The sequence below is a fragment of the Carcharodon carcharias genome (genome assembly GCF_017639515.1).
Source record: "Carcharodon carcharias isolate sCarCar2 chromosome 40 unlocalized genomic scaffold, sCarCar2.pri SUPER_40_unloc_8, whole genome shotgun sequence".
NCBI lineage: Eukaryota > Metazoa > Chordata > Chondrichthyes > Lamniformes > Lamnidae > Carcharodon > Carcharodon carcharias.
Genome location: NW_024470862.1, coordinates 78123 through 105234, shown reverse-complemented (window position 1 = coordinate 105234; position 27112 = coordinate 78123). Strand labels below are relative to the sequence as shown.

Here is a 27112-nt window from a genome sequence, read left to right as displayed (position 1 = left end):
CGACAGAGTGAGAGAGAGTGATGGTGACAGAGAGAGAGAGAGATGGCGACAGAGCGAGAGTGAGTGATGGTGACAGCGCGAGAGAGAGAGATGGCGACAGAGCGAGAGAGAGAGATGGTGAGAGAGAGAGAGATGGTGACAGAGCGAGAGAGAGAGAGATGGTGACAGAGAGAGAGAGAGATGGTTCCAGAGCGAGGGAGAGAGAGATGGCGACAGAGAGAGAGAGAGATGGTGACAGAGCGAGGGAGAGAGAGATGGCGACAGAGTGAGAGAGATGGTGACAGAGTGAGAGAGAGATGGTGACAGAGCGAGAGAGAGAGATGGTGACAGAGCGAGAGAGAGAGATGGTGACAGAGAGAGAGAGAGATGGTGACAGAGAGAGAGAGAGAGATGGTGACAGAGAGAGAGAGAGAGATGGTGACAGAGCGAGGGAGAGAGATGGTGACAGAGCGAGAGAGAGAGATGGTGACAGAGAGAGAGAGAGAGATGGTGACAGAGAGAGAGAGAGAGATGGTGACAGAGAGAGAGAGAGATGGTGACAGAGAGAGAGAGAAAGAGATGGCGACAGAGCAAGAGAGAAAGATGGTGACAGAGCGAGAGAGAGATGGTGACAGAGCGAGAGAGAGAGAGATGGGGACAGAGAGAGAGAGAAAGAGATGGCGACAGAGCAAGAGAGAGAGATGGTGACAGAGCGAGAGAGAGAGAGATGGTGACAGAGCGAGAGAGAGATGGTGATAGAGAGAGAGAGAGAGATGGTGACAGCGAGCGAGAGAGATGGTGACAGAGCGAGAGAGAGATGGTGACAGAGAGAGAGAGAGAGAGATGGTGACAGAGAGAGAGAGAGAGATGGCGACAGAGCGAGGGAGAGAGAGATGGTGACAAAGCAATAAAGAGAGAGATGGTGACAGAGAGAGAGAGAGATGGGGACAGAGAGAGAGAGAAAGAGATGTGACAGAGCGAGAGAGAGAGAGATGGTGACAGAGCGAGAGAGAGATGGTGATAGAGAGAGAGAGAGAGATGGTGACAGAGCGAGAGAGAGAGGGATGGAGATAGAGAGAGAGAGGTGGCGACAGAGTGAGGGAGAGTGAGAGATGGCGACAGAGACAGAGATGGCGACAGAGCGAGAGAGAGAGGGATGGAGACAGAGAGAGAGATGGCGACAGAGTGAGGGAGAGATGGCGACAGAGAGAGAGAGAGAGAAAGAGAGATGGTGACAAAGCGAGAGAGAGAGATGGTGACAGAGCGAGAGAGAGAGATGGTGACAGAGCGAGAGAGAGATGGTGACAGAGTGAGAGAGAGAGATGGCGACAGAGTGAGAGAGAGAGAGATGGCGACAGAGCAGAGAGTGAGATGGCGACAGAGAGAGAGAGAGAGATGGTGACAGAGAGAGAGAGAGAGAGATGGCGACAGAGCGAGAGAGAGAGATGGTGACAGAGCGAGAGAGATGGCGACAGAGACAGAGATGGCGACAGAGCGAGAGAGAGTGAGATGGTGACAGCGAAATAGAGAGAGAGAGAGAGATGGCGACAGAGAGAGTGAGATGGCAACAGAGAGAGAGAGATGGTAACAGAGCGAAATAGAGTGAGAGAGAGAGATGGCGACAGAGCGAGAGAGAGAGATGGTGACAGAGAGAGAGAGATGGGGACAGAGAGAGAGAGTGATGGTGACAGAGAGAGAGAGATATGGTGACAGAGCGAGAGAGAGAGATGGCGACAGAGCGAGAGAGAGAGATGGTGACAGAGCGAGAGAGAGAGATGGTGACAGCGAGAGAGAGAGATGGCGACAGCGAGAGAGAGAGATGGTGACAGAGAGAGAGGGAGATGGCGACAGAGCGAGAGAGATGGTGACAGAGCGAGAGAGAGAGAGATGGCGACAGAGCGAGAGAGAGAGATGGCGACAGAGAGAGAGAGATGGTGACAGAGCGAGAGAGAGAGATAGTGACAGAGCGAGAGAGAGAGAGATGGTGACAGAGCGAGAGAGATGGTGACAGAGCGAGAGAGAGAGAGATGGTGACAGAGCGAGAGAGAGAGAGATGGCGACAGAGTGAGAGGGAGATGGTGACAGAGCGAGAGTGAGAGAGATGGCTACAGAGTGAGATAGAGATGGTGATAGAGCGAGAGAGAGAGAGATGGTGACAGAGCGAGAGAGAGAGAGATAGTGACAGAGCAAGAGAGAGAGAGATGGTGACAGAGCGAGTGAGAGAGAGATGGTGACAGAGCGAGAGAGAGAGAGATGGCGACAGAGAGAGAGAGAGAGAGATGGTGACAGAGTGAGAGAGAGATGGTGACAGAGCGAGAGAGAGAGAGATGGTGACAGAGCGAGAGAGAGATATGGCGACAGAGAGAGAGAGAGAGATGGCGACAGAGCAAGAGAGAGATGGTGACAGAGCGAGAGAGAGAGAGATGGTGACAGAGCGAGAGAGAGAGAGATGGTGACAGAGAGAGAGAGAGAGAGATGGCGACAGAGCAAGATAGACATGGTGACAGCAAGAGAGAGTGATGGCGACAGAGAGAGAGATGGTAACAGAGCTTAGAGAGAGATGGTGACAGAGCGAGAGAGAGAGATGGTGACAGAGCGAGAGAGAGAGAGATGGCGACAGAGCAAGATAGACATGGTGACAGCGAGAGAGAGAGATGGCGACAGAGAGCGAGATGGTGACAGAGCTTAGAGAGAGATGGTGACCGAGCGAGAGAGAGAGATGACGACAGAGCGAGAGAGAGAGAGATGGTGATAGAGCGAGAGTGAAAGAGAGAGACAGAGCGAGCAAGAGAGGAGAGACAGATGGAGAGAAGAAGCGGGATAGAGGGACAGTGATAGAGAGACAGACAGAGAAGCGGTGGGAGGGAGTCAGCCGGAGTGACAGAGACAAATGGATAAAGAGGGAGAAAGAGAGAGATGGAAAAATAGATCAAGGAGTGGAAGATAAGACAGAGGTAGGTAGATAGGCAGAGAGATAGATGGGTGGATAAGCAGACAAATAGAGAGAGAGAGAGCGCTCGAGATAGATAGAAAACTGGACTGAGATAGGTAGAGGGATAGACGAATAGAGTGATAGAAAGCTGGATGAAGTGACGGATTGTGAGATGCCGATAGATCGTGATAGAAACAGATCGACGGATGGACAGTTAGAAAGGGCGGACAGGTAAGTAGATAGACCCAGAGAGGTTGATTCAGACGCCAATCCACTCTGCTTCTCGATCCTTCCCCCTCCAATGGGAACAGTTTCTCCCCATCGACTCTGTCAAATCTCCTCTCGACCTTCCCCTCTCTAGGGAGAACATTCCCAGCTTCCCCTCGCCCCTGACACCATTCAGCCCTTCGAGCCGCTCCACCATTCAATATGATCATGGCCGATCATCCAACTCAATAGCCCTGCTCCCGCTCTCTCCCCATACCCTTTGATCCCTTTGGCCCCCCAAGAGCTATACCTAACCCCTCCTTGAAAACGTACAATGTTTTGGACTCAACTACTTCCTGTGGTAACGATTTCCACAGTCTCACCACTCTCTGGGTGAAGAAATGTCTCCTCATCTCAGTCCTAAATGGTCTACCCCGTATCCTCAGACTGTGACCCCCCCCCTGGTTCTGGACTCCCCCCACCATCGGGAGCATCCTTCCTGCATCAACCCTGCCTAGTCCTGCTAGAATTTTATAGGTTTCCATGAGATCCCCCCTCATTCTTCTGAACTCCAGCGAATATAATCCTAATCGTGTCAATCTCTTCTCCTGTGTCGGTCCCACCATCCCAGGAATCAGTCGCTGCCCTCCCTCTATAGCGAGTACATCCTTCCTCGGATAAGGAGACCAAAACCGCGCACGATATTCCAGGAGTGGTCTCACCAAGGCCCTGTAACAATTGCAGCAAGATTTCCCAGTTCCCGTACTCGAATCCTCCGGCTCTGAAGACCGAAGAGTCAACCACATTGCCATGGGTCTGGAGTTATCGCTGACTCGCTCTTGGTACAGGGCGGGTTGCCACCCCTGAACGTATCGTGGCTCCTAAGCGAGGGGGAAATGAGGCGTGTTAAGTTCCTTGTTGGGGTTGTCGGCCGTTGGCGCACTCAGGGTTGTTCAGCGGTTGCTCGCCGGCGGTACAGTCGCGTCGAAAGGGGCGGGTTCGAGCCCTCGCGCCTTTCGTGACTTGTCCCGGGAGCTGGCAGAGCTCCCCCGGGGCGACACCTCGGCCAGTCAAGAGTTGACAGAGCCCGTCCGGCCCTTCTCCCCCCCCACCCCCCCACCACGCAATGCGATTGCTTGAAAGTTTGGCATTCTTATGTTTGATTGCAAAAGGAAAAGCTTCAGTGCCGAGCCCCTCTTCTCAGCCATGTTCCATTCTGTACCGTCAACTGACTGGTCTACATCGTACAGTCACGGTTCTCCCTGGCCTCTCTGTTCACTGGAAACATCTTCTCTGAGTGGACATTTGTCTCTCGCTCCCTCTCCCTCTTTTTCTCGCTCTGTGTCCTCACTGTCTCTTTCTGTCTGCCACTCTCTGTCTCTCTCTCTCTCTCTCTGTCTGCCGCTATCTGTCTCTCTCTCTCTCTCTCTCTGTCTGCCGCTCTCTGTCTCTTTCTCTCTGTCTGCCGCTCTCTGTCTCTCTGTCTCTCTTTCTCTCTGTCTGCCACTCTCTGTCTGGCCATTTTCTCTATTTCTCTGCCTGTTCCTCTTTATCTATCTCCATGTCTCTGTCGGTCTGTCTGTCTGTCTCTCTCACTCTGTCCCGTCCCTCGCTCCGTCTCTCTTTCCCTGTCTCTTTCTTGGCCTCTCGCGCTCTCTTCCTCAGTCTTCAGTTTCTGTCTCTCTCTCTCTTTCTCTCTCTCTGTCTCTCTCTCTCTCTTTCTCCCTCTGTCTGTCTGTCAGTCTATCTCTCTCTCTCTGTCTCTCTCTCTCTCTCTATCTGCCTGTCTGTGTGTCTCTCTCTCTCTCCCTCGCTCTGTCTGGTTCGCTCTCTGCCTCTCTCTCCCTCTCTCTGTCTCTCATTTTCTCTCTCACTCTCTGCCTCCCTCCCTCTGTCTGTTTTTCTTTTGCTCTCTCTCTCTCTTGCTCTGTCTGGTTCGCTCTCTGTCTCCCTCTTTCTCTCTCTCTCTCACTTTCTCTCGCTCGCTTCTGTCTCCCGATCTCTGCCTCCTCTCTCTCTGTCTCAATCTCTCTCTCTGTCTGTCTCTCTCTGTCTGTCTCTCTCTCTCTGTCTCTGTCTGTCTGTCTCTCTCTCTCTGTCTCTCTCTCTCTCTCTGTCTCTCTCTGTCTGTCTCTCTCTCTCTGTCTTTCTCTCTCTCTCTGTCTCTCACTCTGTCTCTATCCCTCGCTCTCTGTCTCTGTCTCTCTCTCTCACTTTCTCTCTCTCGCTTGCTTCTCTCTCCCGATCTCTGCCTCCTCTCTCTCTGTCTGTCTCTCTCTCTCTGTCTCTCTCTGTCTGTCTCTGTCTCTCTGTCTCTCACTCTGTCTCTATCTCTGTCTCTCACTCTGTCTCTATCTCTCTCTCTCTCTGTCTCTCTCTGTCTCTCACTCTGTCTCACTGTCTCTCTCTCTCTCTGTCTCGCTGTCTCTCTCTCTCTCTGTCTATCTCTCTCCCTCACTATCTCTCTCTCTATATCTCTCACTGTCTTTTCATCGCTGTTTCTTTCTCTGTCTCTCTCTCTCTCTTTCTCTTTCCCTCCATCTCCCCCACATGAACAGTAACATTCTCCTTTTCTGTCACCCCTATTAACAAGCAACCTTTCTGCTGGTTTGGAAGTAAAACTCCAAGTTCCTCTCTCACTTTAGAACTCTTTCCCTCTGAATTTATTGGCGTCGATGTTCTCCGGGGCGGTGTTGGGGGTATATAATCCAAACTGAGCGTGTTCTCTCTCTCTCTCTCTCTCCCTCTCTCTCTGCCTGTCCAGGTATCGAGAACCTGCCCTTTGAGCTACAGCGAAACTTCCAGTTAATGCGGGATCTCGACCAGAGGACTGAAGGTGATGGAGCTGACAATTGGATCGCAGGGTGTCCCTCCCCTACCCTACCCTCCACCTCTGAACCTCAACCATCCCTCCCCTCACCCTCCAATACCCTCCTCACCCACACTCCCCTCCCCTAACCTCCCTCCGCCTCTGAACCTCAGGCATCCCACCCCTCACCCTCCCCTACCCTCCTCACACACACCCCTTCCCTACCCTCCATCCACCTCTGAACTTCAACCATCCCTCCCCTCACCCTCCAATACCCTCCTCACCCACACTCCCCTCCCCTACTCTCCCTCTGCCTCTGAATCTCAGGCATCTCTCCCCTCACCCTCCTCAACCCACACTCCCCTCCCCTACCCTCCCTCTACCTCTGAACCTCAGGCAGCCCTCCCCTCACCCTCCCCTATCCTCCTCACCCCACACTCCCCTCCCCTACCCTACCCTCCTCATCCACACTCCCCTCCCCTACCCTACCCTCCACCTCTGAATCTCAGGCATCCCTCCCCTCACCCTCCTCACCCCACACTCCCCTCCCCTCACCCTCCCTCCGCCTCTGAACCTCAGGCATCCCTCCCCTCACCCTCCTCACCCCACACTCCCCTCCCCTCACCCTCCCCTCACCCTCCTCACCCCACACTCCCCTCCCCTCACCTTCCTCACCCCACACTCCCCTCCCCTCACCCTCCCTCCGCCTCTGAAACTCAGGCATCCCTCCCCTCACCTTCCCCTACCCTCCTCACCCCACACTCCACTCACCCTCCCCTACCCTCCTCACCCACACTCCCCTCCCCTACCCTCCTCACCCCACACTCCCCTACCCTACCCTACCCTCCTCACCCCACACTCCCCTACCCTACCCTACCCTCCTCACCCCACACTCCCCTACCCTACCCTCCTCACCCACACTCCCCTACCCTACCCTACCCTCCTCACCCACACTCCCCTCCCCTACCCTACCCTCCTCACCCCACACTCCCCTACCCTACCCTCCTCACCCCACACTCCCGTACCCTACCCTCCTCACCCACACTCCCCTACCCTACCCTACCCTCCTCACCCACACTCCCCTCCCCTACCCTACCCTCCTCACCCCACACTCCCCTCCCCTACCCTCCTCACCCACACTCCCCTACCCTACCCTACCCTCCTCACCCCACACTCCCCTACCCTACCCTCCTCACCCACACTCCCCTCCCCTACCCTACCCTCCTCACCCCACAATCCCCTCCCCTACCCTCCTCACCCCACACTCCCCTCCCCTCACCCTACCCTCCTCACCCCACACTCCCCTCCCCTACCCTACCCTCCTCACCCACACTCCCCTACCCTACCCTCCTCACCCCACACTCCCCTACCCTACCCTACCCTCCTCACCCACACTCCCCTACCCTTCCCTCCCCACCCCACACTCCCCTCCCCTATCCTCCCTCCGCCTCTGAACCTCAACCATCCCTCACCTTACCCTCCCGTACCCTCCTCACCCCACACTCCCCTCCCCTACCCTCCCTCCGCCTCTGAACCTCTCTCTCTCTGTCTTTCTCTCTCTCTCTGTCTTTCTCGCTCTCGCTCTCTCTCTCTTTCTTCATCTTGCTTTGTCTGTCTGCCTTTTTCTCTCTCTCTCTCTCTGCCTCTCTCTGCCTCTCCCTCTCCCTCTCTCTGCCTCTCCCTCTCTCTGCCTCTCTCTCTCTCCCTCTGTCTCTCTCTCTCTCTCTCTCTCTCTGTCTCTGCCTCTCTCTCTCTCTCTGCCTCTACTTCTCTCTGCCTCTCTCTCTCTCTCTGTTTTCTTTGTCTCTCTATCCTCTCTCTGTTGCTCTTTCTCTCTCTTTGTCTCTCTCACTCTCTCTGTCTCTCTCTCTCTGTTTCTCTCTTTCTCTCTGTCTCTGCCTCTCTCTCTCTGTCTCTGTCTCTCTCTCTCTGTCTCTGCCTCTCTCTCTCTCTCTGTCTCTGCCTCTCTCTCTCTTTCTGTCTCTGTCTCTCTCTCTCTGTCTTTGCCTCTCTCTCTCTGTCTCTCTCCCTCTCTGTCTCTCTCTGTTTTCTTTGTCTCTCTGTCCCTCTCTCTGTTGCTCTTTCTCTCTCTTTGTCTCTGTCACTCTCTCTGTCTCTCTCTCTCTCTGCCCCTCTCTCTGTCTCTTTCTCTCTCTCCCTATCTTTGTCCCTCACTCTCTGCCTCTCTCTCTCTCTCTTTGTCTCTCTGTCCCTCTGTTGCTCTTTCTCTCTCTTTGTCTCTCTCACTCTCTCTGTCTCTCTCTCTCTCTCTCCCCATCTTTGTCTCTCTTTCTCTCTGTTGCTCTTTTTCCCTCTTTGTCTCGCTCACTCTCTCTGTTTCTCTCTCTCCCTCTCTTTGTCTGTCTCTCCCGCTCTCTCTCTGTTGTGCTTTCTCTGTCTCTGTCTCTCCCGCTCCCTCTCTCTCTCTCTGTTGCCATGATTCGGCAGGTGGTGTGTGCCAGGCCGACCAAATCCACAAGGGAAACTTGGCCAAGCTATCACAACGATTTTGCAATTCGTACTTATTGCAAGAAGGCTTGTGCACTGAAGCCAGGAGTAATGAGTCCACTACCAACTTCAGAGATTTTAAAGATTAAATTAGAACATTTATTAACAAGAGAAGAATAAATTTAAACACGCACAAGATTACAGCTGAACAGTTTCAGCAGATCCCCAAGTTTCTACTTAACCCGACTCCTGAGTAAATACCCCCTTTAAGGCAACAGTCCAAATAGATTCCGGCTTTAGAAAATCGTCCAGCTATTTTACCACAAGCACGCGCTTGTGGTCAAGGGACTTCCAAAGGCTTTTAACACGACTTCAGTTTGGGACAGCAAACTTCTGCAGGGCGGCCAGAGACGTTTATTCCCCCCCCCCCCCCCCGAGTCTGTTTCGCATAGTCACCTCTCCAGATCTCACACGTTCGCCCCTCACCCTTCTTTAAATATATTTTTACCCCATTTTTGATTCGCAAATCCCACTGTTTCCCCTTTGCCCTCAGAAGTCCCTTTTTCCAGACTATAAAAAGCTTTCACGTTCCAATTACAGCCGGCGCTTTTGGGAAACACCAGCCCTTGTCCGATTTATCTTGCCGGTTGTAAACATTTGCCACGTGCCCGTGAAACTCAAACACTTCTCCACTCATCTCAAAACGCAAATTTCTGCTCAGACGACACCCATGGTTCGATCATCTCCATTTCAAACACACACACACCCAGACACACACACACACACACACTCACACACTCACAGCACTACACACACACACACACACCCACACCCACAGCACTACACACACACACACACAGACACACACACACACTCAATCACACACACACACACACACCCACAGAACCACACACACACACACACACACAGAGCACTACACACACACACCCACACCCACAGCACTACACACACACACACACACACACACACACACACTCACACACTCACAGCACTACACACACACACACCCACACCCACAGCACTACACACACACACACCCAGACACACACAAACACACACTCACACACTCACAGCACTACACACACACACCCACACCCACAGCACTACACACACACACACACACCCACAGAACCACACACACACACACACACACACACCCACAGAACCACACACACACACACGCAGCACTACACACACACTCACAGCACCACACACACACAGCACTACACACACACACCCACAGCACCACACACACACACACACACAGCACTGCACACACACACACAGCACTACACACACATTCACAGCACCACACACACACACAGCACTACACACACACACGCACAGCACTACACACACACTCACAGCACTACACACACACACACAGCACTACACACACACAGCACTACACACACACACACTCACAGCACCACACACACACACACACACAGCACCACACACACACACACACACAGCACTACACACACACACACAAACAGCACCACACACACACACACACACACACACACACAGCACTTCACACACAGCACTACACAAACACACACAAACAGCACCACACACACACACACACACACACACACAGCACTACACACACACACAGCACTACACAAACACACACAAACAGCACCACACACACACACAGCACTACACACACACAGCACTACAAACACACAGCACTACACACACACACAGCACTACACAAACACACACAAACAGCACCACACACACACACACAGCACCACACACACTCACAGCACTACACAAACACACACACCCACAGCACTACACATGCACCCACAGCACCACATACACACACACACACACACAGCACTACACACACACACAGCACCACACACACACACAGCACTACACACACACACACAAACAGCACCTCACACACACACACAGCACCACACACACACTCACAGCACCACACACACACACACACACACAAGCCCACTTTACAATATCCCACAATATTGTTATGAAAGGTAGGATAGTTTCATGACACTGTCTCTCTCTCTCTCCCTCTCTCTCTATTTTCCTGTCCCCATCTCTCTCTCTCTCTCTCTTTGTCTCTCTCTCTCTGTCTCTCTCTCTCTCTCTCTCTGTTTCTGCCTCTCTCTCTCCCCCTCTCCCTGTCTCCCTCCCTCTCTCTGTTTCACTCTGTCTCTCTCTGTTTCTGCCTCTCTCTCTCTCCTTCCCTGTCTCCCTCCCTCTCTCTGTTTCACTCTCACTGTCACACTCTCTGTCACATTTTCTCTCTCTGTCTCTCTCCCTCCCTCCCTCTCTCTCTCTCTCCCTCCCTCTATGTCTCACACTCTCTCTTTGTCTCTCTCTCTCGGTTTCTGCCTCTCTCTCTCTCTCTCCCTCTCTCTATGTCTCACACTCTCTGTCTCTCTCTCTGTTTCTGCCTCTCTCTCTCCCTCCCTCTCTCTCACTCTCTCTCTGTCTCACTCTCTATCAGTCTCTCTCCCTCCTTCCCTCCCTCCCTCCCTCTCTCTCTCTCCCTCTCTCCCTCCGTCCCTCTCTCTCCCCCTCCCTCTATGTCTCACACTCTCTCTTTCTCTGTGTCTCTCTCCCTCCCTCTCTCTTTCTCTCGCTCTCCCTGTTTCTCTCTCTCTGTCTCTCTCTCTGTTTCTCTCTGTCTCTCTCTCTGTCTCTCTCTCTCTCTCTCCCTGTCTCTCTCTGTCTCTCTCTCTCTCTCTCTCTGTCTCTCTCTCTCTTTCTCTCTCTCTTTCGCCCCTGCTCTGCCCACAAATGGGGAGGGTTTGAGGCTTGGTGGCGGTGGGAGGGGGGGGCGGGGTGGTGGTGGGGGTGCTGGTGGTTAGGGAGGGGGGGGAAGTGGCGGGCGCTCCTGGTATTGGTGGGGGGGTCGGGGAGCTGCCGGGCGTGAGGGTGCGCTTGCACGGAGAGAGAGGTGGGGGGGGGGATGGGGCGGGCGGTGGGGTGGGGGGGTGAGGTGCGCCGAGGAAGCCTCTGTCTTAAACCTCTCCCCTCGTTCTTTCCTCCTCCCCCCACCTCCCCACCCCCCCCCCCCACCACCCACCCTCCAGACCTCAAGGCCGAGATCGACAAACTCGCAGGTGAGTATGTGACCAGCGCCCGGACGCTGACCTCCGACCAGAAGGTGGAGCTGGTGCGACAGATTCAGGGCGCCTACGGCAAGTGCAAAGAGTTCGGGGACGACAAGGTCCAGCTGGCCATGCAGACGTACGAGATGGTAGGTCACGGGGTCGGGGGGTCAGGGGTCACGGTGGTGTGGGTGTTGTGGGGGCGGGGGGATATGGAGAGCGGAACTGTGCACGGTGCTCCGAGTGTGGTCTAACCGGGGGGGGGGGATACAGAGACCGGAACTGTGCACGGTGCTCCGAGTGTGGTCTAACCGAGGGGCGATATGGAGACCGGAACTGTGCACGGTGCTCCGAGTGTGGTCTAACCGAGGGGGGATACGGAGACCGGAACTGTGCACGGTGCTCCGAGTGTGGTCTAACCGAGGGGGGATACGGAGACCGGAACTGTGCACGGTGCTCCGAGTGTGGTCTAACCGAGGGGGGATACGGAGACCGGAACTGTGCACGGTGCTCCGAGTGTGGTCTAACCGAGGGGGGATACGGAGACCGGAACTGTGCACGGTGCTCCGAATGTGGTCTAACCAAGGTGGGATACAGAGACCGCAACTGTGCACGGTGCTCCGAGTGTGGTCTAACCGAGGGGGGATACGGAGACCGGAACTGTGCACGGTGCTCCGAGTGTGCTCTAACTGAGGGGGGGATACGGAGACCGGAACTGTGCACGGTGCTCCGAGTGTGGTCTAACCGAGGGGGGATACGGAGACCGGAACTGTGCACGGTGCTCCAAGTGTGGTCTAACCGAGGGGCGATACGGAGACCGGAACTGTGCACGGTGCTCCAAGGGTGGTCTAACCGAGGGGGTTGGGGGGGTATACGGAGACCGGAACTGTGCACGGTGCTCCGAGTGTGGTCTAACCGAGGGGGGATACGGAGACCGGAACTGTGCACGGTGCTCCGAGTGTGGTCTAACCGAGGGGGGGATACGGAGACCGGAACTGTGCACGGTGCTCCGAGTGTGGTCTAACCGAGGGGGATGGGGAGAGAGAAGGGAGGAGAGAGTGGGAGAGTATAAGACATAGGAGCAGAAACTAGGCCATTCGGCCCATTGAGTCTGCTCCACCATTCAATCATGGTTTCTCAACCCCATTCTCCCCGTAACCTTTGATCCCCTTACCAATCGAGAACCTATCTATCTCGCTCTTAAATACACTCAATGACCTGGCCTCCACAACCTTCTGTGGCAATGAATTCCATAGATTCACCACTCTCTGGCTAAAGACGTTTCTCCTCATCTCTGTTCTAAAAGGTCTTCCCTTTACTCTGAGGCTGTGTGTCCCTCGGGTCCTAGTCTCTCCTACTCATGAAAACATCTTCCCCACGTCCACTCCATCCAGGCCTTTCAGTATTCTGTAAGTTTCAATCAGATCCCCCCACCCTCATCTTTCTAAACTCCACCGAGTATAGACCCAGAGTCCTCAAACGTTCCTCATAACGTTAAGCCTTTCATTCCCGGGATCGTTCTCGTGAACCCCCTTTGGACCCTCTCCAGGGCCAGCACATCCTTCCTGAGATATGGGGCCCCAAAATTGCTCACAATACTCCAACCGTGGTCTAAGTGGACGAGTTTCTTTTTTAACAAAGTTCGGCAGTGGTTTCCAAATTTTTATCGATTTCAAGTTCCACCGTCGGCTGCGGTGGGATTCGAACCCGGGTCCCCGGAGCTTTACCCTTGGTCTCTGGGATTACTAGTCCAGCTACAGTACCCCTACGCCACTGCCTCCCCTATCCATTCTCGCTAATCTTTTCCGTGTCCCCTCCAGCGCCTTCAGATCCCTCCTAAAGTGCGGAGCCCACGACTGGACCCAGTACTCCCGCTGAGACTGAGCCCCATGCGTTACACGCGCTTTTTTATCCGTTCACGGGATTTGGGCCTCGCTGGCTGGGCCCAGCATTTATCGCCCGTCCTTAATTGCCCCCCCCCCCCACCCCCTTGAGAAGGTGGGGGTGAGCCGCTGCCTTCTTGAGCCGCTGCAGTCCCCGTGCGGTGTGGGTACACCCCACGGCGCTGTTAGGGAGGGAGTTCCAGGATTTTGTCCCCGTGTGGTGTGGGTACACCCCACGGCGCTGTTAGGTTGGGAGTTCCAGGATTTTGTCCGTGTGGTGTAGGTACACCCACGGCGCTGTTAGGGAGGGAGTTCCAGGATTTTGTCCGTGTGGTGTAGGTACACCCACGGCGCTGTTAGGGAGGGAGTTCCAGGATTTTGTCCCCGTGTGGTGTAGGTACACCCACGGCGCTGTTAGGGAGCGAGTTCCAGGATTTTGTCCCGTGTGGTGTAGGTACATCCATGGCGCTGTTAGGGAGGGAGTTCCAGGATTTTGTCCCTGTGTGGTGTAGGTACACCCACGGCGCTGTTAGGGAGGGAGTTCCAGGATTTTGTCCCCATGTGGTGTAGGTACACCCACGGTGCTGTTAGGGAGGGAGTTCCAGGATTTTGTCCGAGTGGTGTAGATACACCCACGGCGCTGTTAGGGAGGGAGTTCCAGGATTTTGTCCCCGTGTGGTGTAGGTACACCCATGGCGCTGTTAGGGAGGGAGTTCCAGGATTTTGTCCCCGTGTGGTGTAGGTATATCCATGGCGCTGTTAGGGAGGGAGTTCCAGGATTTTGTCCGTGTGGTGTAGGTACACCCACGGCGCTGTTAGGGAGGGAGTTCCAGGATTTTGTCCCGTGTGGTGTAGGTACATCCACGGCGCTGTTAGGGAGGGAGTTCCAGGATTTTGTCCCATGTGGTGTAGGTACACCCACGGCGCTGTTAGGGAGGGAGTTCCAGGATTTTGTCCCGTGTGGTGTAGGTACACCCATGGCGCTGTTAGGGAGGGAGTTCCAGGATTTTGTCCCCGTGTGGTGTAGGTATATCCATGGCGCTGTTAGGGAGGGAGTTCCAGGATTTTGTCCGTGTGGTGTAGGTACACCCACGGCGCTGTTAGGGAGGGAGTTCCAGGATTTTGTCCCGTGTGGTGTAGGTACATCCACAGCGCTGTTAGGGAGGGAGTTCCAGGATTTTGTCCCATGTGGTGTAGGTACACCCACGGCGCTGTTAGGGAGGGAGTTCCAGGATTTTGTCCCGTGTGGTGTAGGTACACCCACGGCGCTGTTAGGGAGGGAGTTCCAGGATTTTGTCCGTGTGGTGTAGGTACACCTACAGCGCTATTAGGGAGGGAGTTCCAGGATTTTGACCCCAGCGACAGTGAAGGAACGGCCGATATATTCCCAAGTCAGGATGGTGAGGGGCTCGGAGGGGAAATTCCAGGTGGTGGGTGTTCCCCATGTGTCTGCTGCCCTCGTCCTTCTAGATGGGAGTGGATCGTGGGTTTGGGCGGCGCTGTCGAAGGAGCCTTGGCGAGTTGCTGCAGTGCATCTTGTAGATGGTACACGCGCTGCTGCCACTGTGCGTCGGTGGGTGGAGGGAGTGAATGTTTGTGGATGGGGTGCCAGTCAAGTGGGCTGCTTGCTCCTGTGCTCTATACCCCTATTAATGAAGCCCATGGTACTGTCTGCTCCATTAACCGCTCTCTCAACCTGTCCTGCCCCCTTCAATGATTTACCCACATATACCCCCAGCTCCCTCTGCCCCCTGCACTCCCTTTAGAATTGTACCCTTTATGTTATATTGTATCTCCACATTCGTCCGACCAGAATCTATCACTTCCCACTTCCCTGCATGAAACTCCGTCTGCCACTTGTCTGCCCATTCCTCCAACCCGTCTACATCCTTCTGGAGTTCTACACTGTCCTCCTCACCCGTCCTCAACGCTTCCGAGTCTCGTATCGTCCGCAGATTTAGGAACGTGTGCCCCGCACACCCAGGTCCAGGTCGCTGGTGTACATCAGGAAGGGCAAGGGTCCCCGACACTGATCCCCCCCGGGGGAACTCGGCTACAAACCTTCCTGCAGCCCGAGAAAACACCCACTACCCTCTGTTTCCCATCACCCAGCCCATTCCCTATCCGTCTCCCCTTTATCCCGTGAGATATAACATCGATCACGCGTCCGTTTTTCGGCACTGCAATCGAACGCCTTCTGGAAGTCCGGGTGCACCACATCCACCGCGTTACCCTCGTCGACCCTCTCTGTTCTCCTCATCAGGAAAACTCCAGCAAGCTCGTTAAGCACAGTTTTCCCTGAACAAATCCGTGCTGGCTTTCCTTAATTCACCCACGCGACTGTTAATTTTGCCCCCGAATGACTGTTTCTAGAAGCTTCCCTCCCACAGAACCATAGGACACTACAGCACAGAAGAACAGGCCATTCGGCCCTTCCAGTCTGTGCCGAAATATTATTCCGCTCGTCCCATTGACCTGCACCCAGTCCATAACCCTCCAGACCTCTCCCATCCATGTATCTATCCAATTTATTCTTAAAACGTAAGAGTGAGCCCCCGTTTACCACGTCAGACAGTAGCTCGTTCCACACTCTCACCACTCTCTGAGTGAAGAAGTTACCCCTAAACCTTTCCCCTTTCACCCTAAAGCCACGTCCACTCGTGTTTATCTCTCCTAATCCAAGTGGAAAGAGCCGACTCCGCATTTCCTCTGTCTGTACCCCTCATAATTTTGCAAACTTCTATCAAATCTCCCCTCGTTCTTCTACGCTCCAAGGAATAAAGTCCTAACCTGTTTAATCTCTCCCTGCAACTCAACTCCTCAAGACCCGGCAACATCCTAGTAAATCTTCTCCGCACTCTCTCGAACTTGCTGATACCCTTCCTGCAGTTAGGCGACCAGAACTGCGCGCACGATACTCCAAAGTTGGCCTCGCCAATGTCTTACACAACCTCACCATAGCATCCCAACCCCTATACGCGATACTTTGATTTATGAAGGCCAGTAGGCCAAAAGCTTTCTTTACAGCCCTGTCGACCCGTGACGCCACTTTCAGGGAACTATGTATCTGAACTCCCAGATCCCTTTGTTCCTCCGCACTCCTCAGTGCCCTACCATCTACTGTGCCTGCTCTACCTTGGTCTGACCTTCGAAAATGCGACACCTCACACTTTCCCCGCATTCAAATCCCATCTGCCATTTTCTGGCCCGTTTTTCCAGATGTCTCTGCAACCCGTCGAGGTTAAACTGACCGGCCTGTAAGTTGCTGGGCTTATCTTTACCCCCCCCCTGCAACCCCCGCAACACCCCGCAACCCAACCAACTCCGTTTCAGACAGGCAACTTTCACCTCTCCAGTCCTCTGGTGCCAGCCTTCTACGGAAGGCTGGAAAATTTGTGCCCAGAGCGTCTCCGCAACTTCCAGTCCCCCCCCCCCCCCCAACCCCTTCCCTCGGTATCCTCGGATGCGTCTCATCCGGTCCTGGTGGCTTTACCAGCTTTTAAGCACCAGACGGCCTGTCCAGCGCCGCCTCCTTACCAGTTTCAGACCCATCTCGTGTCTGAATTGCCTCCTCCTCCCACCAAGACACGGACGAATCTACCCGGCCGAACAGACAAGACGCAGAGCATTCATTTAACACCTCAGCTGTGCCCTCTACCTCCATCCCTTTTCTGGGCGCCCCCCACCACCTCCATCCCTTTTCTGGGCGCTCCCCCCCACCCCCCAAATCGGCCCCCAACTTAACCACCCCTCAACTATTTATACATCCCCGGCCAGCTTCCCATTCTCTCTTACCTTAGCTTCCAGTCTCTACTCCTGCTCTCTCTTTGCTTCCCTTGCTTTTCTGGCCTCCCCTCTGGGCCTCCTGCATTCAGCCCAGCCCTCGGTCCGCCCGACACCGTTCGCGAGCAGCGCTTCCTCCACTCCATCCCAACCCCCTCCCTCCTCCCCTCCCCCCCACCCCCCTCCTTTTGGCACCCGGGGAGCTCCTTACCCCCCGCCCCTTCCCCTCGGAGGGACGTACTCTTGCGATCCCAGCACGCATTAGCCCTGGAGAGGGTCCGATCCTCAGAACGGGAACCTGGCTTGGGGATTTGGGTACGCAGCTCTAAATTAGGGAACGAGACCACCAGCTCGCCAGGTTTTTTTTTAACGTTAAACAAAATGAACCGTTTTATTAGCTGGTAATGATGCCATAGTTTGTTTATTTTTTATTGGGTTTTTTTTTTCCACCCCCACCCCAAACAAAAACCATGGAGGGAACTTACTGAGCAGAGTCACAAGAGTCTGCTGTTGACCTCTTTCTGAAAGCAGTGAACAAGAAGCATCGGCTGTTACGCTGCTTGACAACAAAGATGGGCAGGAAGATTTCAACACGGACGCTGAGGGGTGGGGGGAATGGGGGGAGGAAGCGATTCAGACTCAAGCTCTTCCCTTTAATTCCGCCAAACCCTTACCCGACCCCCGACACTGCGGCGAAGAGGTGCCACAGGGTCTCCTCACCACTGCTTGCCGCAGAGGGAGCGCGGCGAAGGTTCACCAGACCCGCCGATGTCAGGGGACGAGAGGCTGGGTAACCAAGTGTCGGAGGGCGAGAGGCCGGCCGCTCGGTTCAGCTGCAGAAAGAGTCTCCCTTCCCGTAGACGGTGACGCGAGGCCTTCGCCAAATTGGTGTCGCTCCCTCGAGACATCCAGAAAACCCCGCTCCGAATTTACGGTTCTCGAGGCACTCGAGAGGGCATTGGGTGGCCAGTCGAATGGAAACAATGCGCCGGGGTGCGGAGGAATAGGCACTGGGGGTGGTAACGCTCAGTCGGGGAGCTGGGGGCAAGCATGATCGGGCAGAGTGGCCTCCCGTGATCCAACAACAGACCCGAGTTCCTTCAGAGCCTGGCGCCATTACCAGCTCATAAAATGTTTCACTTAGTTTTTAACGTAAAACGAAACCTCGCGAGCTGGTGGTCTGATTCCCTCATTTAGAGCTGCATCCCCCCCCCCCCCCCAAACCTGCCACTTAAAAATTCTAGGTTATGACAGTTGTTTCAAAGTTTTACCCCGCTTCGCCAACTGCCCGCTCCACCCTTCAATACGATCCACGGCTGGTCCTCCATCTCAGCGCCGTGCTCGGGTTGCGAGAGGGCTTGAGCTCAGGAGGGAGGATGCCTTACCGCAGCTATGCTCGGTGAGGATGCACCTGGGGTAGTGGGGGGCGCAGCTTTGGCCCTCCCTACCTAAGAAAGGATGTACTTGCTTCAGAGGGAGCGCAGCGCAGGTTCACCAGACTGACCCCCCTGAGACGCCGGGGGGAACGAGAGGCTGGGTAACCAGGGGTTGGGGCGTGGGGGGGCGGGGGAGGGGGTGAGAGACTGGGCGCCGTGGTTTGGGAGTGGGAGGCTGGGTACCAAGGGGTTTTGAGGGCGGGAGACTGGGTGCCAGGAGTCGGGGGGTGAGAGAGACCGGACCGACTAGGCCTTTCGAAGAATGAGAGTGGGGGGGGGGGGATCTGATTGAAATGACCATAAGACATAGGAGCCGAAATTAGGCCATTCGGCCCATCGAGTCTGCTCCGCCAGTCAATCATGGCTGATAAGTTTCTCTACCCCATTCTCCCACCTTCTCCCCGTAACCTTTGATCCCCTTACCAATCGAGAACCTATCTATCTCGCTCTTCAATACACTCAATGACCTGGCCTCCACAGCCTTCTGCGGCAATGAATTCCATAGATTCACCACTCTCTGGCTAAAGAAGTTTCTCCTCATCTCTGTTCTAAAAGGTCTTCCCTTTACTCTGAGGCTGTGCCCCCTCGGGTCCTAGTCTCTCCTACTAATGGAAACATCTTCCCCAGGTCCACTCTATCCAGGCCTTTCAGTATTCTGTAAGTTTCAATCAGATCTCCCCCTCATCCTTCTAAACCACATCGAGTATAGACCCAGAGTCCTCAAACGTTCCTCATGTGTTAAGCCTTTCGTTCCCGGGATCGTTCTCGTGAACCTCCTCTGGACCCTCTCCAGGGCCAGCACATCCTTCCTGAGATACGGGGCCCAGAATTGCTCACAATATTCCAAACGTGGTCTAAGTGGGCAAGTTTTTTTTTAACAAAGTTCGGCAGTGGTTTCCAAATTTTTATCGTAGTCTCTCCTACTAATGGAAACATCGTCCCCACGTCCACTCTATCCAGGCCTTTCAGTATTCTGTAAGTTTCAATCAGATCCGCCCCCCCCCCCCCCCCCATCCTTCTAAACTCCATCGAGTATAGACCCAGAGTCTATGTATAATGTATAAAATCCTGAGAGGGATGGACAGACTGGATGCAGGGGTGACGTTTCCCCTGGATTGGTGTGGGGGGGGTGGGGGGTGGTCTAGAACAAGGGGGTCACAGTCTCAGGATACGGGGTAGTCCATTTAAGACAGAGATGAGGAGAAACCTCGTCACTCAGAGGCTGGTGGACCTGTGGAATTCTCTACCAACAGAGGGCTGTGGAGGCCAGGCCACTGAATATACCGAGGAAGGAAATAGATAGACTTCGGGACCCTAAACATCAAGGGGTACTGGGAGAGCACAGGAGCACAGCGCTGTGATAGAGGACCAGCCATGGATCAGATTGAAAGGTCAGAGTAGGCAGTAGGTAAAGCAGAGTTATTTAAAAATCCCAGAGGGAAACTTTAAACAACTGTCATAACCTAAAATTTTAAGTGATTATGTTTGAGATGCAGCTCTAAATTCAGGAATCAGACTACCAGCTCTCGAGGTTTCACGTTAAACTAAATGAAACCTTTTTAAACAACTGTCATAACCTATAATTTTAAGTGATATGTTTGAGGTGCAGCTCTAATTCGGGAATCAGACCACCAGCTCTCGAGGTTTCACGTTAAACTAAATGAAACCTTTTTAAACAACTGTCATAACCTATAATTTTAAGTGATATGTTTGAGATGCAGCTCTAAATTCGGGAATCAGACCACCAGCTCTCGAGGTTTCACGTTAAACTAAATGAAACCTTTTTAAACAACTGTCATAACCTATAATTTTAAGTGATATGTTTGAGATGCAGCTCTAAATTTGGGAATCAGACCACCAGCTCTCGAGGTTTCACGGTAGACTAAATGAAACCTTTTTAAACAACTGTCATAACCTATAATTTTAAGTGATTATGTTTGAGATGCAGCTCTAAATTTGGGAATCAGACCACCAGCTCTCCAGCTTTCAGGTTAAACTAAATGAAACCTTTTTAAACAACTGTCATAACCTATAATTTTAAGTGATATGTTTGAGATGCAGCTCTAAATTCAGGAATCAGACCACCAGCTCTCGAGGTTTCACGTTAAGCTAAATGAAACATTTTATTAATTTACACAGGTTAAAATATATGTACACACGGCTACAAATAACTACTTTTAATAATTTTTTAACAAATTCCCAGCTGAAAGGCCGGATGGACCTAGCCCTGCTCCTACTTTCTATGTTTCAGTGTCTTCGCTCTGTGGTATACGCCATTGTGAAATTAAAATGGCTTTTCTTGCCTCCCCCTGTATCACCAGGGCTTTCTCTCTCTCTCTGATCCCCTGTCGCCAGCCCCTGTCACCTTTGTTCCCTTTTTTGCTGTAACTTCCCCAACTACTAGACCCTTGGTTGTCTTACAAGGAGACATTATGAGGGGGGGGGTGCCGCGGACAGCTGCAGATAGTTAAGTGGGCGGGCGAAAATCGGGCAGATGGAGCGCGATGCGGGAAAACGTTCACTTTGGCGGGAAGAATTTTTTTAAAAAGCAAGAGGGTTATTTGGACAGAGAACGGCTGCAGAATTCCGAGGAGCAGAGGGATCCGGGCGTCCTAGTGCATGAATCACCGAAAGTTAGTACGCAGGCACAGCGCGTAATCGAGAAGGCAAACGGGAAGCTCTCCTTTATTACGAGAGGAATTGGACATAAAAGTAAGGGTGTTATGCTTCAGTTATACAGGTCATTGGTGAGGGAATACCTCGAATACCGGTGTGCTGTTTGGGTCTCCTTATTTAAGGAAGGGCGTAAGCGCGTTGGAGGCGATTCAGAGGGGGTTTACTTCGATCAAGTCACCCCCACCACCCCCCCGCCTCACTCTTCGAAACTCCAGTTGGAAACAAGCCCAGTCTGCCCAACCTTCCCTCATAAGGACAACCCGCTCATTCCAGGTATCAACGTCGTAAAAGCAAAATACCGCAGATTACGGAAACCCGAGACGAAAAGAGAAATTGCTTGGGGAATAGAACTCAACGGGTCTAACAGCACCCGTGGAGAGAGGACCGGGAGTTGGCGTTTCGCGTCTCCTTCAGCCCTACGGACTCGAGCCGTCAACCCCTTTCTCTCTCCCCGCAGATGCCGATAGACCTTGAATTTGAGAGTCATAAAACCTCATTAAAAATGTAGGCCCGGAGCAGACTTGTCACGTCACAGACCCTCGGAACTGAAACCAAACCCAGAATTCGCCTTTCTTAATGCACAGAAGAGAATATAAATTCAGCTTGAAGCTATACCTTGTCCCTAACACCCACAAAGGGACCATCTCCAATCCCTAATACGTTGACTGGGTTCAAACTGTCTCTCTCGCTCTCGCTCTCTCCTTTGGAGGCAGCCATTACCTCAAGGAGCCTAGGAGCTTGCGTGGTGGGGCAAGACTCCCCGGAGCAGCCCGGGGGGTAGGGGGGGGTTGGAAGGGGGTGGGGGGAGGTGGATGGAAGGTGGGGCAACACCCAGAGATAACCCCACAGTGGCTAACACACTCTATTTAACCACACCCCCTGCCCTCCCTGGTCCAGGTTGACAAGCACATCCGAAGACTGGACACGGACCTCGCTCGCTTCGAAGCTGACCTCAAGGAGAAGCAGATTGAGTCAAGCGACTATGACAGCTCATCCAGCAAGGGGAAGCGAAGTAAGAGCATGCACACCCCTGTCCGATAGAGTAACGCTCCCTCAGTACTGACCCTCCGACAGTGCGGCGCTCCCTCGGTACTGACCCTCCGACAGTGCGGCTCTCCCTCAGCACTGACCCTGTGACAGTGCGGCTCTCCCTCAGTACTGACCCTCCGACAGTGCTGCGCTCCCTCAGTACTGACCCTCCGACAGTGCGGCTCTCCCTCAGTACTGACCCTCCGACAGTGCGGCTCTCCCTCAGCACTGACCCTCCGACAGTGTGGCGCTCCCTCACTACTGACCCTCCGACAGTGTGGTGCTCCCTCACTACTGACTCTCCGACAGTGCGGCTCTCCCTCAGCACTGATTCTCCGACAGCGCGGCGCACTCTCAGCACTGACCCTCCGACAGTGCGGCGCTCTCTCAGCACTGACCCTCCGACAGTGCAGCTCTCCCTCAGCACTGACCCTCCGACAGTGCGGCTCTCCCTCAGCACTGACCCTCCGACAGTGCAGCTCTCCCTCAGCACTGACCCTCTGACAGTGCGGCTCTCCCTCAGTACTGACCCTCCGACAGTGCGGCTCTCTCTCAGCACTGACCCTCCGACAGTGCGGCTCTCCCTCAGCACTGACCCTCCGACAGTGCGGCTCTCCCTCAGTACTGACCCTCCGACAGTGCGGCGCTCCCTCAGCACTGACCCTCCAACAGTGCGGCTCTTCCTCAGCACTGACCCTCCGACAGTGCGGCTCTCCCTCAGTACTGACCCTCCGACAGTGCGGCTCTCCCTCAGTACTGACCCTCCGACAGTGCGACTCTCCCTCAGCACTGACCCTCCGACAGTGCGACGCTCCCTCAATACTTACTGTTTTCTCGCTCCTCCCAGAAGGCAGGGGTCAGAAGGAGAAACGAGCTACTCGCACCAGGTCCAAGGTCAAGATATCTGATGATGAGACCCCCAAAAACGGACAGAAGAAACTGAAGATCACTCACACGTGAGATTTCGGGTCTGGCGAGGTCAGAGGGTGAAGCTCAGATTTGTGGGGACCTATGCACCAGCCCAGGTTCCTGCTTCCGATCCCTGTCCACCGACCCCTGGGTTAGGGAGGGGGGTGAATCATCCCAGGTTCCTGTTCCCCATCCCTGTCCACTGACCCCTGGGTTAGGGAGGGGGTGTGAATCAGTCCGGGTTCCTGCTCCCGATCCCTGTCCACTGACCCCTGGGTTAGGGAGGGGGGTGAATCAGCCCGGGTTCCAGCTGCCGATCCCTGTCCACTGACCCCTGGGTTAGGGAGGGGGTATGAATCAGCCCGGGTTCCAGCTGCCGATCCCTGTCCACTGACCCCTGGGTTAGGGAGGAGGGGGCGTGAATCAGCCCGGGTTCCAGCTGCCGATCCCTGTCCACTGACACCTGGGTTAGGGAGGGGGGGGCATGAATCAGCCCGGGTTCCAGCTGCCGATCCCTGTCCACTGACTCGTGGGTTAGGGAGGGGGGATGAATCAGCCCGGGTTCCAGCTGCCGATCCCTGTCCACTGACCCCTGGGTTAGGAAGGAGGGGGCGTGAATCAGCCCGGGTTCCAGCTGCCGATCCCTGTCCACTGACACCTGGGTTAGGGAGGGGGGGGCGTGAATCAGCCCGGGTTCCAGCTGCCGATCCCTGTCCACTAACCACCCCCCCCCCACCTGCCCGGGCCAAGTTCAGCAATCAGGAGGGCATTTGGTGTGTAGGCCTTTGTTGCAAGGGGAGAGCAGCACAAGAGCCAGGAAGCCTTGCTGCTGTGGTTTGGTCCTATGCACAGCTCTGGCCTCAGTGCCTATCCCAGGACGCGCTCGCCTTAGAGGAAGGGCGATGAAGGTTCGGGAGGTAGATTCCTGGGATGAGGGGGTTGGTTGTCCAATGAGGACAGAGCAAGTGTGATGGGCCGGCATTTTCCAGAGTTGAGACGAATGGAAGGCCATCTCCCCCTCCCCCCCCACCCCTCCTATGGCCCAACTCGAGAGCCTGGAACTCGGGGGCACGGTCTCGGGATAAGGGGCGGCCATTTTGGACTGAGGCGAGCAGTAATTTCTTCACTCCAAGGGCACTGCTGCTGAGGAATCCTCGAGCCCAGAGGACTCGCTGCGATCTGAATGTTTTTTTTTTTAAAAACGTGCCGCCGTTCGAATTGTTTTTAAAAAAAAAACCTCTGGCGGATTGCTTGGATCGACAGGCCAGCCAGTGTAGCCTTGGATCAACAGGCCAGCCGGTGTAGCCTTGGATCGACAGGCCAGCCGGTGTAGCCTTGGATCGACAGGCCAGCCGGTGTAGCGTCTCCTTGCGCGGTTTCAGTTTCAGTCCAGCTCTTTGTTGACATTTCCCCAAAGGGCTATCATCGTATCGTCGTGAAAGCTCGGCTGAGTTTCAAATGCTGTAGTTACCTCAGCCGGGGGGGATGGGGGTGGGGGGGTGGGGTGGGGGAGGTGGGGAGGGCGGTGGTGGTGGTGGCCTCAGTTTGATTGACAGGTGGAGTTGAGGCAGGAGGGTCAGGAATTATCGTCTGGGATGGGAGGGAGGGAAGGAGGGAGGGGAGCAGGCTCGAGGGTGGGATGGAACGGGACGTCCCACGTGCAGCCTTCCCCCCCACCCCCGCTGACTGAATCCTTCTCCGTGTGTGTCTCCAGCTCTGAGTATGTCGCTCCCTCGGTCACTTTCGGCAACGTGCACCCGTCCGATGTGTTGGACATGCCGGTCGATCCGAACGAGCCCACCTACTGCCTGTGCCACCAGGTTTCGTACGGAGAGATGATTGGCTGTGATAATCCCGATGTAAGGCTCTCCTCCCGTTCTCTCTTTCTTCCCCCCCCCCCCCTTCTCCCTGTGGGCGGAGGGGTAGGGGGGCGCGGGGTGGTGGGGGGGTGGGGTGGGGTGGATGGTGCGGTATGAGAACGGGGGGAGCGTGCCGACGGAGGAGCCACACTCCGGAAGCGACTCGTTAAAGACTCGCGGGAAAATAACTGGGGTGTACATCCGGGGGAGCGCCGGGGGAGTGGGCGGGGTGTTGTTGGGGGGGGGGGGGTGCAGGGGCAAGGGACGGAGGGAAGGAGAGATGGACATAAAGAGGGAGGGAGAGACGGGCAGAGAGAGGGAGGGAGAGAGACGGGCAGAGGGAGGGAGAGACGGAGAGTGGGAGGGAGAGACAGGCAGAGAGAGGGAGGGAGAGACGGGCAGAAAGAGGGAGGGAGAGATGGACAGAGAGAGGGAGGGACGGGCAGAGAGAGTGAGAGAGAGACGGACAGAGAGAGGAAGGGAGAGATGGACAGAGGGAGGGAGAGACGGGCAGAAAGAGGGAGGGAGAGACGGACAGAGAGAGGGAGGGAGAGACGAGCAGAGAGAGGGAGGGAGAGACAGACAGAGGGAGGGAGAGACAGACAGAGGGAGGGAGGGAGAGATGGACAGAGAGGGAGGGACGGGCAGAGAGAGGGAGAGAGACGGACAGAGGGAGGGAGGGAGAGATGGACAGAGAGAGGGAGAGAGATGGACAGAGAGAGGGAGGGAGAGACGGACAGAGGGAGGGAGGGAGAGATGGACAGAGAGAGGGAGAGAGATGGACAGAGAGAGGGAGGGAGAGACGGACAGAGGGAGGGAGGGAGAGATGGACAGAGAGAGGGAGAGAGATGGACAGAGAGAGGGAGGGAGAGACAGCCAGAGAGAGGGAGGGAGTGACGGACAGAGAGAGGGAGAGAGATGGACAGAGAGAGGCTGGGAGAGACGGACAGAGGGAGGGAGGGAGAGATGGACAGAGAGAGGGAGAGAGATGGACAGAGAGAGGGAGGGAGAGACGGACAGAGGGAGGGAGGGAGAGATGGACAGAGAGAGGGAGAGAGATGGACAGAGAGAGGGAGGGAGAGACAGACAGAGAGAGGGAGGGAGTGACGGACAGAGGAAGGGAGGGAGAGACGGACAGATGGAGGGAGGGAGAGACGGACAGAGAGAGGGAGGGAGAGATGGACAGAGAGAGGGAGGGAGAGACGGACAGAGAGAGGGAGGGAGAGACGGACAGAGAGAGGGAGGGAGAGACGGACAGAGAGAGGGAGGGAGAGATGGACAGAGGGAGGGAGGGAGAGACGGGCAGAGAGGGAGGGAGAGACGGACAGAGAGAGGGAGGGAGAGAGGACAGAGAGAGGGAGGGAGAGATGGACAGAGAGAGGGAGGGAGAGATGGACAGAGAGAGGGAGAGACGGACAGAGAGAGGGAGGGAGAGATGGACAGAGAGAGAGAGGGAGGGAGAGATGGACAGAGAGAGGGAGAGACGGACAGAGAGAGGGAGGGAGAGAGAGAGAGGGAGGGAGAGATGGACAGAGAGAGAGAGGGAGGGAGAGATGGACATAGCAAGGGAGGGAGAGACGGACAGAGAGAGAGAGGGAGGGAGAGAGGACAGAAAGAGGGAGGGAGAGACGGACAGAGAGAGGGAGAGGGATGGACAGAGAGAGGGAGGGAGAGACGGACAGAGGGAGGGAGGGAGAGATGGACAGAGAGAGGGAGAGAGATGGACAGAGAGAGGGAAGGAGAGACAGACAGAGAGAGGGAGGGAGTGACGGACAGAGGGAGGGAGGGAGAGACGGACAGAGCGAGGGAGGGAGAGACGGACAGAGAGAGGGAGGGAGAGACGGACGGAGAGCGAGGGAGGGAGGGAGAGACGGACAGAGACAGGGAGGGAGAGACGGACAGAGAGAGTGAGGGAGGGAGAGATGGACAGAGCGAGGGAGGGAGAGACGGACAGAGGGAGGGAGGGAGAGATGGACAGAGAGAGGGAGGGAGAGACGGACAGAGGGAGGGAGGGAGAGACGGACAGAGAGAGGGAGGGAGAGACAG

The 27112-nt window shown here is 55.0% G+C and overlaps 1 protein-coding gene across 1 annotated transcript in view; it reads left to right on the top strand.

Annotated features, from left to right (window-relative positions):
* LOC121275052 (inhibitor of growth protein 4-like) overlaps nucleotides 1-25254 on the top strand; it is a 93906-nt gene extending 68652 nt beyond the window's left edge. The window contains exons 2-7 of the mRNA XM_041182442.1: nucleotides 5883-5954; nucleotides 11474-11640; nucleotides 22167-22281; nucleotides 23146-23254; nucleotides 24922-25071; nucleotides 25239-25254. Of these exons, the coding sequence (XP_041038376.1) occupies nucleotides 5883-5954; nucleotides 11474-11640; nucleotides 22167-22281; nucleotides 23146-23254; nucleotides 24922-25071; nucleotides 25239-25254 (629 nt within the window). The remainder of the gene's footprint in view (nucleotides 1-5882; nucleotides 5955-11473; nucleotides 11641-22166; nucleotides 22282-23145; nucleotides 23255-24921; nucleotides 25072-25238) is intronic.
* The last annotated feature ends 1858 nt before the right edge of the window (nucleotides 25255-27112 follow it).